This window comes from Symphalangus syndactylus, chromosome 11 (genome assembly GCF_028878055.3).
Source record: "Symphalangus syndactylus isolate Jambi chromosome 11, NHGRI_mSymSyn1-v2.1_pri, whole genome shotgun sequence".
Lineage (NCBI taxonomy): Eukaryota > Metazoa > Chordata > Mammalia > Primates > Hylobatidae > Symphalangus > Symphalangus syndactylus.
Window position 1 is genome coordinate 63,499,897 of NC_072433.2, and position 16,205 is coordinate 63,516,101.

At 43.3% G+C, this 16,205-nt stretch overlaps 1 protein-coding gene across 15 annotated transcripts in view; it reads right to left on the minus strand.

The window, feature by feature from the left end:
- IQCK (IQ motif containing K) overlaps window positions 1–16,205 on the minus strand; it is a 140,834-nt gene that overhangs the window by 15,216 nt on the left and 109,413 nt on the right. For 9 of the 15 annotated variants that reach the window (XR_008661069.1, XR_008661066.1, XR_010114257.1 and 6 more), the window contains 2 exons: window positions 16,066–16,177; window positions 11,358–11,433 (listed from right to left, as the gene is read on the minus strand). Coding sequence is in view for 3 of the 15 variants with exons in the window: in XM_055299050.1 (XP_055155025.1) it covers window positions 16,066–16,177 (112 nt within the window). In the remaining 12 variants the exon portion in view is untranslated. Of the gene's footprint in view, window positions 1–11,357; window positions 11,434–16,065; window positions 16,178–16,205 lie in introns of those variants that run through there. The other 6 variants (XR_008661068.1, XR_008661064.1, XM_055299050.1 and 3 more) reach the window with 2 other exon arrangements.

Consider the following 16,205-nt stretch of genomic DNA (forward strand, 5'->3'; position numbering starts at 1 on the left):
AGTTAAGAAAAAAGTTATTTTTAACAATTCTGTTAAAACAAATGCCAGCCCTATTCTCCTTGTCAACAAAGCTGATAAAACTTACACCTTTGCAAGAGTCAGATATGCTCTAATGACAATTCCCCCTGGGCCAGGCTTCCCAGTGTTTAATGTTCTTCCCCATACATTATCTCATCTGAGGTTCACAAGCTGTCTGTGTTATAAGCAAGGAAAACAACTGTTTTCCTCCTGAATGTATTTACATCCTGCTTCCTTCCTTAAAAGATTTGAGATAATTTATAATAAAAGATGGTAAATCAAAACGGAAAAAGAAAACCAAGCATGAAGAGAAATGGAGAATTTAGATATGCTAACTATAGCGTTTAAGACATTGCTATAAATGAGTTTCACATTGAACTCTGAGCATCCTGGCCAACAAGGCAAAAAGGGAAAGACAGGGAAGAAGCAAACCATTTTCAAGGGAAGCAACATTTTTCCTGGCACCATTTGCTGGATGACATTTCACATATGGATTTATTTTTGAAAGGGATTTAATGGATTTTGATTCAAAGAAAAAATTTTACAGAAGATGTTAAAGTACATTAACATGGTTATTTCCCAAAGGTACCTTGGTTTGTAAGCCAAAGACACACCACCTTGGCAAATTCAGGGAAAATCTAAAACCATGGGAACCAAATTTATAATCTAACTTAGTGGTTTTCATATTTTTAAACTGCCACCTTCAACTTAAAAAATGTTTTACATTGCTTTTACAATGCACAAACATATCTCAAACAAATATTTCTCCAAAAAGTATTTCCCTTACAATAAGCAAAGCATGTTGATATTTTCTCTATATTGTACTTCATTTTTCAAAATGTTTGTGGCAACCCACTAATTGATTTCACCACTCAGTGGGAAAAGACACTGCTCTAAAATGATTCAAAAATGATATGGGGCCAGGTGTGGTGGTTCACACCTGTAATCCCAGCATGTTGGGATACCGAGGTGGGCGGATCACCTGAGGTCAGGAGTTCGAGACCAGCCTGGCCAACATGGTGAAACCCCATCTCTACTAAAAATACAAAAATGGGCTGGGCGTGGTGACGGGCGCCTGTAATCCCAGCTACTCAGGAGGCTGAGGCAGGAGAATTGCCTGAACCCGGGAGGTGGAGGTTGCAGTGAGCTGAGATCGCACCCAGCTTGGGTGACAAGAACAAAACTGCATCTCAAAAAAAAAAAAAGATGGCTTACAATGCTAGACACTGATCATTATTGAGCACCTAATGTTTATGAGGCATTGGACTAAGCATATTCATTACAAGCATTATTCTCATTTCGGAATCCAGTGAGGGGGATACTTTTATTTCCATTGTACAGGTGAAAAAACTGAAAGCTAGAAGGGTTAAGTAACTTGTTTAAGGTCAAATAGCCAGTAAGAATTTGTAGGTGAAATTAGCTCAAGTTGTTGTTGTTGTTTTGACACAAATAAACTTGTCTCTCAGTTGGGCTTTCAGGGAGAGTGTTAATTTCATTCTGCATCTAAAAGATGAGCGATCAGGAAGGTTAAGTGCCTTGCTCAAGGACACACAGCCAGGAATTTTCCAGCCAGGGTTCCAATGCAGGTCTTGGGACTCCAAGCCTAGGACTTTCTACTATTATTAGCTGCTCATCCTGAACAGCTTCAAATGTCACTTTGAAACCTCTTAAGTGACAAGTCTCTGGATGCCACGAGAAGAAAATGAGGGCAATTCCAATGCACGTGGCAACAGTAGGGCTCATGCAAAAGATTCCTTAGTCTCCCCCATCTCCCTCCTACTCAGATCTGGCAAAGTAAGGCATTTTTGAAAAGTTTTCCTAGCCACCGAAGTATTACCAGTGACAGTGAGGTGGGTACCTTTTTTAGATCTCTTGGTACTATTCTATGTTTTTCATAATGAGAATGTATTGCTTTGATATGGGGACAGGTTTTAAATTATTTTTAAAAAGATAATTTAAAAGAGATAATGAGAGTTGAATCTGAAAACTGGCAAGACGCTTTAGCTGTTCAGATCCTAAATTTAGATCCTAAGGGTGAACGCCATGTGTCAACAGACTTGGACTGGTGCTCACAGAAAGAAGCAGGGACAATTTGGTGGGCGGGATCCTTACTCTTTAAGGCAGGCTCACAGGCATAAAGAAGCATGTGCTTCATGCCCTTAGCAATGCAACCAGAAGTCCTAATGGACTTTGTAGGAAACTGAACACCAACAGATTTCTCTCGAGCATTTGAACTCCATAAATAACATCTGTGCATTGCAGCCTAATGAGGAGAGAGAGAGGGAGGACTCTGGAGTCAAGCTGCTTGGTTCTGCTACGTTCTTGCTGTGTGGCCCCAGATAATATTGTCTGACCTCTCTCTGCCTTAGTTTCTTCATCTACAAAATGGAGACCATAGCAGTACCTACTTCAAAGGTGTAAAGATTATTTAATTGAGTTACTACTAGTAAAGTGCTTGGGAAAATGCTTGCCTCATAGTAAGTGCACAATGAATGTAAACAAACACTCCTTTTTATTATTTTTAGAAATTATGGATAATCGAAAAAGAAAAATAATCACTTGCATTTCTGTTTTAGAAAAAAAGGCAAAAATCAATCAACTCATCAGTCGCCTGCATTACAACCACCCAGAGATAATCAATATTAGCATCTGGGGATTATATTCTAATGAGCTTTTTGTCTTTCTTTCTTTATTTATTATTTTTTGAAACGGAGTCTCGCCTGTTGCCTAGGCTGGAGTGCAATGGCGCGATCTCAGCTCACTGCAACCTCTACCTCCCGGGTTCAAGCGATTCTCCTGCCTCAGCCTTCTGAGTAGCTGAGATTACAGGTGCCTGCCACCATGCCAGGCTAATTTTGTATTTTTAGTAGAGGTGGGGTTTCACCATGTTGCCCAGGCTGGTCTTGAACTCCTGATCTCAGGTGATCCACCTGCCTTGGCCTCCCAAAGTGCTGAGATTACAGGCGGTCTTCATCCATTTATATATTATATGTAAGCATATAGCTTCCCTTAATTTTTTTTTTGGAAACAGTTCTGTTTGCTTTATTTTTCTTTTTTTTGGAGACAGGGTCTTGCTCTGTCTCCCAGGCTGGAGTGCAGTGGCACAATCATAGCTCACTGCAGCCTCAACCTCCTGAGCTTTAAGAGGTCCTCCTGCTTCAGCCTCCTGAGCAGCTGGGTCTACCGGCATGCACCACCCTACCCAGTTATTTATTCTTTATTTTTTTAGTGGACACAGGGTCTCTTAACATTGCCCAGGCTAGTCGCGAACTCTTCAAGTGATCCACCCAACTTGGCCTCCCAAAGTGCTGGGATTACAGGTGTGAGCCACTGTGTCCAGGCTCAGTTCTGTTTACTTGCCCATAGAGTGTTTGGCAAGCTGGCTGATCTGGGAAGGAGGTTATGTAACACAGATCCATTCATTCAACCAACAAGTATTCCTTGACTGTCTACTATGTGCTGGGCACTGTTCTAGATGCTGAGGATAGAGCAGTGAACAAAATAGGAAAGAAAGGTCCCTGCTGTCAGAGAACTTACATTCTAGTGCAGTCACATAGACAATAAACAAAATAAATCATTAAAATCCTGGGTGATTGGCCGGGTGTGGTGGCTCACACCTGTAATCCCAGCACTTTGGGAAGCCGAGGAGGGTGGATCACTTGTGGTCAGGAGTTCGAGACCAGCCTGGCCAACATAGTAAAACCTCATTGCTATTAAAAATACAAAAATTAGCCGGGTGTGGTGGCACGCGCCTGTAATCCCAGCTACTCGGGAGGCTGAGGCAGGAGGAACCCTTGAACCCTGGTGGTGGAGGTTGCAGTGAGCCAAGATCATGCCATTGCACTCCATCCTGGGTGACAGAGCGAGACCCTATCTCCAATAAATAAATTAATTAATTTTCTCAGTTCTGCCACTTCAAAGCTATGTGACCAAAGGTGAATGATTTAACCTCTGAGACACAGTTTCCTCCCCTGAAAGATAGGGGCAATAATAGTTTCCTTTTTTTTTTTTTTTTTAATTGCTATGGAGTCTCATTCTGTGGCCCAGGCTGGAGTGCAGTGGCGTGATCTTGCCTCACTGCCACCTCTGCCTCCTAGATTTGAGCAATTCTGCAGCCCCAGCCTCCCGAGTAGCTGGGATTACAGGCACCCGCCATCATGCCTGGCTAATTATTATATTTTTAGTAGAGACAGGGTTTCACCATGTTGGCCAGGCTGGTCTCGAACTCCTAACCTCAAGTGATCTGCCCACCTCGGCCTCCCAAAGAGCTGGGATTACAGGCATGAACCACTGTGCCCAGCCGGGCAATAATAATTTCTACTCATTCTGTTTGCTGTGAAGATTAGAAATAATATATGCAAAGTGCCTGGCATGTAGTTGGCACTCTAAATCAGAGCTGCTATGAGGATTGCGGGTCTTTGCAGACACCCAATGTTTGGCAGCCACAGGTAGGCAATGCTGTCCTGTAGGCCGGGACACAGCTTGACGAGGTAGACAGAATTTCCCATTGCCCTCCCGATTAGCTCCAACTTGCGTTCAGAAAGAGTCATTCTGGGTGTGACAGGTTCAAATGTAGTGACAGGAGGAGACTCCTTCCAGAATATATGCTTCCTACCTTCTCAAACGTGATCAAACTTCACAAAAATCTCCTTTAAACCTCCCTACTCCTTTCCTCCAAACTTTCCCAAATACCAAATTCATGCCTCCCTCTTCTCTGCCTCACCCTCTAAACTTCTGGATTTACTCTCTGCCTCCCCCAGTGATCCCACCTCGCTTTCCCCAACAAAAGCCCAGTAGTGAGCAGAACGTTCACGATCTATTGTTCTTGCCTTCAACGCTGAGACCAAACTCCCAAACCCGGCAACAGCCACCAAAACGGCAGCAACAGGTTTTCAAGGTTTAAATTCGCCCAGACAGCAGGCCTCTTGCCTGGGAGGCAGGAGATTCTACAGCAGACACCTACGGGATATTCTGTTTTGCTGTTACAGAGATTTCCTGATTCAACCATTCAATTTTTCAAAGCAGAAAGCAAGGTCCATGTAGCTGCTAAATTGCAGAGTCGAACAGGAACTCAGATCCCCTGAATTTTAGACCAAATGAAACTGCATTAGTGAGGAGAGCCTCGCAAAGGAAGATTTTGAATCCAAAGCTATTACTGGGATCTTGTAGCTAATCCATAGTATTAGGGCTTTGCTGATGTGGTTACAACACATTCTCTACTAAGAATAAACCCATGTAATCACTTTCTCTGGCCTCTAGCCTGACACAGCTTATAAATTTCCCCCAGGAGATTCTAATCTGCAGCCAGCATTGAGAACCACTGCTGTACATAAATTACCTGGAATAAAAACTTTATTTTTGCTGACAGCTTTAAAAAATATTACTAAAACCAGCCACCAGTTACTGACCTTTCACTCTGTGCCAGAGACCTGTTTAATTCCATACACGGCTGTTTTACTTAATCCTCACAGTTGCCCTTTGTGACAGATCCTAATTGTCCCCACACAACAGAGGAGAAAACAGCCTGGAGAGGATTAATAACCTGCCCAGGATACCATCCTGATGGTAAAAGGCAGGAGCTCGGTTCTGTCAGACCCTCCAAAGCCAATATTTTTATTTTTATTTTTTTGAGACAGGGTCTTACTCTGTTGCCCAGGCTGGAGTACAGCAACATGATCATGGTTTTCTGAAGCCTCGACCTCCCAAGACCAAGAGATCCTCCTGCCTCAGCCTCCCAAGTAGCTGGGACCACATGCACAGACCACCACACCCAGCTAGTTTTCATATTTTTTGTAGAGATAGAGTCTCCCTATGTTGCCCTGGCTGGTCTCGAACTCCTGGGCTCTCAAGTGATCCTCCCATCTTGGCCTCCCAAAGTGTTGGTATTACAGGCATGAGCGACTGTACCTGGCTGCCAATATTCTTAACAATATATATTAACCATATGTTGAATGCTTTGCTTAATTAATAATAATTATCATTTATTGATCACTTATTATGGGCCAGGCACTATTCCAGTTCATTTAATCCTTACAAAAACTCTATGGCTTGGTTACTAGTATTAGTATTGCCACTGTATTGCCAGACAAACTGAGTTACAGAGAGGTTAAGCAACCTGCTCGATGTTGCACAGTGAGAAATGGGAAACTTAGCCCAATCTGGTCATGAGCCGTCTAGGGGTTTGTAGATGTATCTATATCCTTCAAAAGCATTATGCATTGGCCAGGCATGGTGGCTCACGCCTGTAATCCCAGCACTTTGGGAGGCCAGGGCAGGCGGATCACAAGGTCAAGAGATCAAGACCATCCTGGCCAACATGGTGAAACCCTGTCTATACTAAAAATACAAAAATTAGCCAGGGGTGGTGGTGCACACCTGTAATCCCAGCTACTCGGGAGGCTGAGGCAGGAGAATCACTTGAACCTGGGAGGCGGAGGTTGCAGTGAGCTGAGATCACATCAGAGATGAAGCTCATGAAGTTGGAAGTGGTCATTCGCATAAACTTAAATATAGGATCTTGAACTTTTAGGGCAAATCATTAAGAAAGGAAATCATCTTTTATTTTTTAATCTCAGAACAGTAGGGATCTTCAGGCATTGCAGTAGGAAGCTTGTGTCATGTCATAGCTGTGCAGACTTTTGGAAATTTTAAATGAAAAGATATGTGTAAAACTTGATGTCATCCAAACATCCCCAGACACTGGTGAGTCCTAAAAATAGAATTGATGAAGGCAGTGCCAAGGCATGAAGTCACTAGATGTCTCTTAATCAAATTATTTATTTTGCAGGTTAAAATGGAGAAGGAACTAAGTTTTGAGGAATTATGAAAGAAAAGAATGAAAATGACACCTTAGATTTACAGATATATTTCTTCTGAAGGAGCCATGGTCCTATCAAAACAATGACCTCATTTAGAATTATTACTGAGGCATAAGAATTCTCATTTTACAAGTAGATGTAGCACAAAGATGACATCACCCATCAAAAGTCCCACAGTGGGTTGGTAGCATTAAGTATAAATTAATATAACATTTTTGGATGACAATACGGTGATCACTGTCTAAATTTAATATGTGCCTGTCCTTTGACCCAGCAATTCCACTTCTAGGAATTTATCCTATAGAGATACTTCTACAAGGCTGTGCATGGTGGCTCACACCTGTAATTCCAGCACTTTAAGAGGCCGAGGCGGATGGATCACCTGAGGTCAGGAGTTCGAGACCAGCCTGGCCAACATGGCGAAACCCCATCTCTACTAAAAATACAAAAATTAACTGGGTGTGGTGGCACTCACCTGTAATCCTAGCTACTCAAGAGGCTGAGGCAGGAGAATTGCTTGAACCTGGGAGGTGGATGTTGCAGTGACCCGAGACTGTGCCACTGCACTTCAGTCTGGGCGACAGAGCAAGACTCTGTCTCAAAAAAAAAAAAAAAGAAGAAGAAAAGAAAAGAAAAAGAAATACTTCTACAAGTAAGCTAGAATATAGCTACAACAATGTTTATGGAGCATTGTTCATAATACAAGCCAACTATCCATTCATAGGAATTGGTTTTACAAAAGTATGGTACAGCGCTATCATTTTTATGGAGCCACTAAAAATAATGGGATAGATCTGTGTGTGCTGGCATGAAGCAGATGGCAATGATATATTGCCAAGTGAAGGAAAAACAAGCAAGTTACGGTACAGCATATATAATATGGTTACATGTTTATAAATATATATATTTACTTTTTTTATTTTTTTGAGACAGAGTCTTGCTCTGTCACCCAGGCTAGAGTGCAGTAGTGTGATCTCGGCTCACTGCAACCTCCACCTCACTGCAACCTCCACCTCCTGGTTCACCCAATTCTCATGCCTCAGCCTTCCGAGTAGCTGAGACTACAGGCATGTGCCACCATGCCCAGCTAATTTTTTTTGTATTTTTAGTAGAGACGGGGTTTCACCATGTTGGCCAGGCTGATCTCGAACTCCCAGCCTCAAGTGATCTGCCTGCCTCGGCCTCCCAGAGTGCTGGAGCTATAGGTGTGAGCCACCACACCTGGCCTATATTTGTGTGTTGATAGATGAATGGGAAAACTATGGGCTGATATACTCAACAGTGATTGTCTTTGGAAAATACATCACTAAAACTTGACCTTTTTTGTTAGATGATAGACTGTTGGTCACAAAGGTTCTCAACTAATGCTAGAACCCACTTCCTGAGCCACAGGCTAGAGTGTTCCCTGTACCCAGGTTCCCTCTCTGGTGGCCAAACCCTTCTCTGCTCCTCAAATGTAGATGGACAGAGGATTCGGAAAGAGGGAGGAAAGAATATTCTTATCCTTATTCACTTAACCCTGGTTTCTTGCTTTAGTGAAAGTATCTCCCCAAAACATTCATGTAGATCCTGCAGCCCTTGAATGGGGCTCTCAGCCTCCTCTAGTGCCAAGCCTCCCCTGTACTAGTGCTCTGTGGTCACTCCAGTGTCAGGGTGCAGGCTGGGAGGCATAGCCAGACACTGCCTGCTGTCCAGCCTGTGAGTCCTTAGTTACCATGCTGGGAAGCTGTGCACTGGACCACTTTGGCCTACTGGGCACTTGGGTTACAGAACAGCATGGCCTGGGATGGCCCTAGCCTCTTTGGCATCAGGTAGATCCAGGTTCAAATCCCTGGTCTCTGGTATGACTGGCTGCGTGGACTTGTGCAAGCCATGTATCCTTTCAGCCCCAGTTTCCTCATCTGTACGATGGAGATAATCTCACCTCTCTGAGATACCAGGTGTGAGGACTACGTGGAAACATAAGGTGCTTAGTGTAGTGTCTGGCACATGGTATAAGCTCCATCGCTCGTAGCTACTCCTTAGTTGCAGACATCCTTCTCTGCTCTCGGCAATGCACCCAATTACATGGGCTAGGAAGGAAAGAACTGAGTTCCAGCATATCTTATTTATTTATTTATTTTGAGACGAGGTCTTGCTCATTACCCAGGCTGGAGTGCAGTGGTGCAGTCACCTCTCAGTGCAGCCTCGAGTTCCTAGGCTCAAGCAATCCTCCCACCTCAGCTTCCTGAGTAGCTGGGACTACAGGAGTGTGCTACCACGCCTGGCTAATTTTATTTTTTGTAGAGATGGGGTCTCATTGTGTTGCCCAGGCTGGTCTTGAACTCCTAGGCTCAAGCAATTCTCCCACCTTGGCCTCCCAAAGCGCTGGGATTACAGCCGTGACCACAGCCTCCAGCATATCCTAAGGTCACAAGCAGGTGGGGTGGCTAAGATGAGGTGTTCATCTGAAGAATAGCCTTTAAACCACAGGGAAATCCTAATCTCTAGGATTTGTCATTGTGATCTAAATTAAAATTAGGGAAAAGAACTTTCTGTGGTCTCCACCCTCTACTCTGGGCTTTCATGTTTTCCCTCTAGAAGGAAACATTGCTCTAAGAAACGTACTATATTTGGGAATAAAATGGTGTTCAGTATGTTACAGTGTCCTCTTTATGAAAGAAAAATCAAGTCTCAGCTCCAGGAATGTGTGCTTCCAAGAAACTTACTTAATCTTGAGGACACAATAAACCATTAATGATCCTATTTCCTTTATTGTTGTGGCTTCCAGGAAACTCAGAGCCATATTTTTATTCACTAGAGGAACATTTTTGAGGCCATGATTCACATTGCATAATGTATTAGGGAAGCGCTGAGTATTTCCTGAACAAATGGTTTGTCTTTTTTCTTATGGACACTGTGAATTTATGTAATAGATTCTATTTCCATCTTTACTTTAGCATGTTTTTCTAAGAAACTTCTATGTTGGTCAAAGGGTACAAACTTTCAGTTATAAGATGAATAAGTTCTGGCCGGGCGCGGTGGCTCACGCTTGTAATCCCAGCACTTTGGGAGGCCGAGGCGGGCGGATCACGAGGTCAGGAGATCGAGACCACGGTGAAACCCCGTCTCTACTAAAAATACAAAAAATTAGCCGGGTGTGGTGGCGGGCGCCTGTAGTCCCAGCTACTCGGAGAGGCTGAGGCAGGAGAATGGCGTGAACCCGGGAGGCAGCGCTTGCAGTGAGCCGAGATCGCGCCACTGCACTCCAGCCTGGGTGAAAAAGCGAGACTCCGTCTCAAAAAAAAAAAAAAAAAAAAAAAAAAAGATGAATAAGTTCTGGGGATCTAATGTAAAGTATGGTAACTACAGTTAATAATACTGAATTGTTTATTTAAAAATTGGTAAGAGAGCAGATTTTAAGTGTCCTCACCACACACATACACACGCACAAATCGTAATTAAGGGTGACGGATGTGTTCATTAATTTGATCGTAGTAATCATCACACAGTATGTATGATACAGCTTGGCTCTGTGTCCCCACCCAAATTTCATCTCGAATTGTAACCCCCATGTGTGGAGGGAGGGATCTGGTGGGAGGTGACTGGAGCATGGGGGAGGTTCCCCCATACTGTTCTTATGATAGTGAGTGGGTTCTCATGAGATCTGATGGTTTATGTTTGACAGTTCCCCCCTCACTCTCTCTCTCCTGCCACCATATAAGACGTGCCTTGCTTCCCTTTTGCCTTCCACCATGATTTTAAGTTTCCTGAGACTCCCAGCCATGCAGAACTATGAGTCAATTAAATCTCTTTTCTTTATAAATTACTCAGTCTCAGGTATTCTTTATAGCATTGTGAAAATGGACTAATACAGTGTACAAATAAGAAATCATCATGTTGCACACCTTGAATATATATAATTTGTATTTGTCAGCCTAGGCCTTGAAGTATTTTACTTACAGCACTGAGTGGCTTTTTTTCCCTAATCTTAATTATTCCTTCATTACCACCTTTATCTAAAAATATCATATTGTGTGTATTTCTGTAACTACTAAAAACAACACTTGGAATGAAGTAAGAAATAAACAGTTAAGCAAACAAAAAGTAGACAATTCATTTCCTTTGACAGATCAATCAATCTCTCCTTCCAAGTCTCTGCCTTTTCTTCAAAACATTAAGAAGTGATAGTTATTTAGAGATTATTTGTGCATATATAAAGAATATACACACAAACACATATATGATAAGTTTATCTGATGATATATATGATGTATATATACGTGTGTGCATATATATATATACACACACACATATGTAATTTAATCTGATGCTATGGGAACAATTTCTATGGTTTCTTTCTCCCTGCTCATACTAGATTTCTAAATAAAATATGGATATTCAATTACAAAGCACATTTGAAAACAATTACTGACTATGTGAGTCTAAAAATATGCTATTAATCGAGACATGATACTTTTTACTACATCTCAAAAATGACTTGGGCATCTTATTTTAAACTACATTGGCTGAAATTCTTACCATACACGTTTTAAAATAATTTCTGTATCTGTCCTGATGGATAGAGACTTGAAGATAACTTCACACCGCTTCCGTCCTAGAAGAAAATACTGTTTGGGACAGGCAGCCTCTTACTCACTGTAACGTGAGATGGGCTATATATGACCACGATTCCACCCCGACAGCTGATGTGACTCTCCCTCAGACCTCGTGTCTGCCCAAGGTTGCTCTAAGCTATGAACTTGGTAAAATCTATTTGTACTGTAAATGCCGTAGCGCAATGTGGATAAAATGGCAACAACTTAAAAAGATATGCCTGTCTCCTGGATTTGTACATAGATGAGCTTTTTTTTTTTTTTTTTTTAATGAAGTTGAATAACCGTTTTCATTTGCAATCACTCCACTATTTTTTATTGCAAGTCTAAAGGAGAACTAGCATGTGCTTAACATCCATTTTCAAATTGCTTCACTGCAAGCCTTTGAGGTCTAACTGAGGTATCACCTTGGCTGGGGAGATTTATTTTGTAACCCCCCACACTACCCAGATTCATAAGGTTTAAAATAGGAAGTAACTCTAGCGCATGAGCTTAATGAAATGATTCAACTCGGCGACAGTTAAAGGGAACAAGAAGTTCTGCTTCGCCTGGTGTGCAGCAGGTTGTACTCTGCTTCTCATAATTCAGCCCCTAGCTGGAGGCTTCAGTCCATGAAAACATAAACAGCAAGAACCCTGAAGCCCAGAGAAGAAACTGAACAGGTCGTATGTCATGTTCCAGAAGATTCCTGAGAAGTTGGGTCTGAAGGCAGAATCTAAGAGAATGTCTTAGCTTTCTGCATCTGTCCTCCAGGATGTGTTAGAACACTGGACAGAGAAAGGGAAGTCCTGGGCCCAGCCCCAGACTCTCCTCTGCTGTGTGACCTTGAGCAAGCCACTTAATCTTGCTGGAACTCCATTTCTTCATATGTAAAATGAAGCCCAGAGCTTCATCCCCTAAATATGTACAGACCACCTGCTCTGTGCCAGGCTCATGATGACTAAGACAAACACGGTCCCTACAAGAAAGCCCATGGAGCCTGGAGTCTATTGGAAGATATCAACACAAATATTTTAATAATACTATCATGACAATAACTCGCATTTATGGGAGCTATGTGCCAGGACTTGTTCTAAAGATCATCATCTCTTATCATCTTGTAATAACACCTGTACGAGATAGACACTATTATTACTAGTCTCATTTTGCACAAGGGAAAACTGAGGCTTCATGAAGTTCACTAGATCAGGGTCACATGGATAGAAGTGGTAGTTAGGATTCCAAGGGCAGGTCTGGCCAGCTCCAAAGCCTGGTCCTTTACCTGTCCTTTCTGCTGTCCTGACTTCCTTCTTAACTGATCACAGACCTGGGGACAGACTTTAGAATTGGCTTGTTTGCCCAAAGGCCATTTCACGGTCTCAGCGTAAATGGGAACCTATCCATGGGTTCACACTGGGGTATTTACTGAAGAGGTGTTTCTTGTTTGGAAAGCACGGCTCACTCCTTCTGGAGCCCTTGGAAGGTGGCACGGGAAGCCAGCAGCAGATGGTGGAAGTGGAATTGCTTCCACCAGCCCCTCCAGCCCCTCTGCTGCGGGCTGGATAACGGCATGAACTCCAGTCTATTCTCCCTGCTCCGAAGCGAGCCCAATCAGTCAATCAACCAACTGCAAATCAAATCCAAAGAATACAGACCAACAGAAAGAAATAGGCATGCTGCACTTTCCTCGACCTTTAAACTGATTACAGCCCTGATTGCCTTCCAGTTTTGAAGCCAAATGAAACTGCATTTGTGCATGGAACAGAGGCCTGTGCTGAGCCAGCCAAACAGTAATAGCTCAAGCTGCTTCTTTATAAGGGCAGCTTAGATCACCAGTTTGATGTGCGCCTACTCTGCACCAGGAACTTTCTGTTTATTGACTCGTTTAAACCTCACAGCTCCATTCATTCATTCATTCGTTCAACAGATATTTATCTGGTGCTCACTTTGTGCCAGGCACTGTACTAGGAGTTAAGCCAGGCAGACACATCACATCAGGAGGTACCATGATGTCAATGTGTCCTATTATTTCATGTAGGTTATATGCTAGTGGGGAAGACAATTGTCCAGTAAATAAATTTAGGCTGGTGCAAAAGTAATTCCATTTAATGTCATTATTTTTAATGGCAAAAACCGCAATTATTTTTGCACCAACCTAATAGCAGCTGTACAGTCAAGCATCAGCAGGACTTGTTGCCCAGAGCCGAGAGCATAGGCCTAAAGGACTCCACATTTTAAAGAAAGCACAAAACAACTGGGCATCTCACATCTCCTTAGGTTCTCCATCCTGGCTGAGCAATAGACACGGTGGCTGATGCCTGTAATCCCAGCACTTTGGGAGGCCAAGGAAGGAGGATCACTTGAGGTCAGGAGGTCAGGACCAGCCTGGCCAACATGGTGAAACCCCGTCTCTCCGAAAAAAATGAAAATTAGCTGGGCATGGTGGCAAACGCCTGTAATCCCAGCTACATGGGAGGCTGAGGCATGAGAATCGCTTGAACCCCAGAGGTGGAGGTTGCAGTGAGCTGAGATTGCACCACTGCACTCCAGCCTGGGTGACAGAGTGAGACTCTGTCTCAGAAAAAAAAAAAAAGGAATAGAAAGTACAGAGTCCCAAGGTGAAGAAGGCATTGGCACATTGCAAGAACAGAAAAGAGACTAGAGGGGCTGCAGCCCATTGAGGGAGGATGGGGACAGGGTAGGACGGGGAGGTTAGAGGATCCAAGGCATGATGGCCTGTGGCCTGCTGAGGGATGTATGACTATTTTTTGTAGTTTCTCATAATGATAAAGTACTATGTGCTTATCTAAAAGATTCCAACAGTATGGTTCCACTCCTCTGGTCCAAATTCTCAAAGGTAACTACCAATAATTTTCTTCCAGACTGTTTAGCATCTCTGTGTTTCCATGCATATATATATATATATATTTTTTTTTTTTTTTGAGACGGAGTCTGGCTGTGTTGCCTAGACTGGAGTGCAGTAGCACAATCTCGGCTCACTGCAACCTCTGCCTTCTGGGTTCAAGTAGCTGGGATTACAGGTGCCCGCCACCACGCCCGGCTAATTTTTGTATTTTTAGTAGAGACAGGGTTTCACCATGTTGGCCAATCTGGTCTTGAACTCATGACTTCAGGTGATCCACCTGCCTCAGGCCCCCAAAGTCCTAGGATTACAGGCCATGCATATATTTTTTATATGAATAAAAACTTACAGTTCTGCAATTTAATTTTCTCCACTTGAAAACATATCAGGCCAGGCGTGGTGGCTCATGCCTATAATCCCAGCATTTTGGGAGGCTGAGGCGGGCAGATCACCTGAGGTCAGGAGTTTGAGACTAGCCTGGCCAATATGTATGGTGAAACCCTGTCTCTACTAAAAATACAAAAATTAGCCGGGCATGGTGGTGGGTGCCTGTAATCCCAGCTACTCAGGAGGTTGAGGCAGGAGAATTGCTTGACTCTGGGAGGCAGAGGTTGCAGTGAGCTGAGATCAAGCCACTGCACTCCAGCCTGAGTGACAGAGCAAGACTCCGTCTCAAAAAAAAAAAAAAAAGAAAAGAAAAGAAAACATATCAGCCAGGCACGCTGGCTCATGCCTGTAATCCCAGCACTTTGGGAGGCTGAGGTGGGCAGATCACTTGAGGTCAGGAGTTCAAGACTAGCCTGGCCAACATGGTGAAATCCTGTCTCTACTAAAAATACAAAAATTACCCAGGCGTGGGGGAACACGCCTATAATCCCAGCTACTCAGGAGGCTGAGGCTGGAGAATCACTTGAACTCAGAAGGCGGAGGTTGTAGCGAACCGAGATTGCGCCACTGCATTCCAGCCTGGGCAAACAGAGTGAGACTCTGTCTCAAAAAAAAAAAAAAAAAAGAAGAAGATATTGGCTGATTATGAGACTGAGATGTCCCACAATCTGCCATTTGCAAGCTAGAGACCCAGGAAGTCCAGAGAACCAATAGTGTAGATTCTAGTCTGGGTTTGAAGGCCTGTGAGCCAGAAACACCAAGGGCAGGAGAAGATCAAGGCCCCAGCTCACATGGCCAGGCAGAGTTCATGCAACCTTCCTCCACCATTTTGTTCTATTCAGGCCCTTAACAGATTGGATGAAGCCCGTTAGAGAGGTCCATCTGCTTTATTCGGTCAATCAATTCAAATGTTAATCTCTCTGGAAACACCTTGACAGACAGATCTAGAAATAATGTTTAATCTGGGCATCTCACAGCCCAGTCAAGTTGACACATAAAATTAGCCATCGCAAAAGGGGAGAAGACAAGCATAAAATACCATCTGAGTTCAGACACACAATCAACAACTTAGAAGAATAACTATAACTATCCATCATACTGATAGACACTGTGTTTCCAAAATAATGGGTTATTCTTGATGCCTTGTAGCTTCAAAAATAGAAGTCTGCAGACACAGGGAGACACTGAATTTGTCCCTGTGGGAGAGAAATGGCCCTGTAAATTATATCACATCACCTCTGTCATTCCAGAGGAGAATCTTAATATGCAGCCACTTCCCCCATGCACAAGTTGAGTTCCATGCAGACAAGGACCTTACAAAAGCTCAGAGGGCCTCCTTCTTGAGCTTGGAATAAGAATCAGGCTTTTCTTAAATGAACTAAGGACTGTGAATCCAGCAACTTACCTTTTTGTTCTTGCTTGGCCCAGAAAATTTTGACTCGCTGGTGAATGTGCTTGGCCTCGCGAAGTTTCTTCTGCCACTGACGCAGTTCTTGAATCTCAGGATCACAGCGAACCTGGAAAATCCCAGTGAAACTTTAGTCC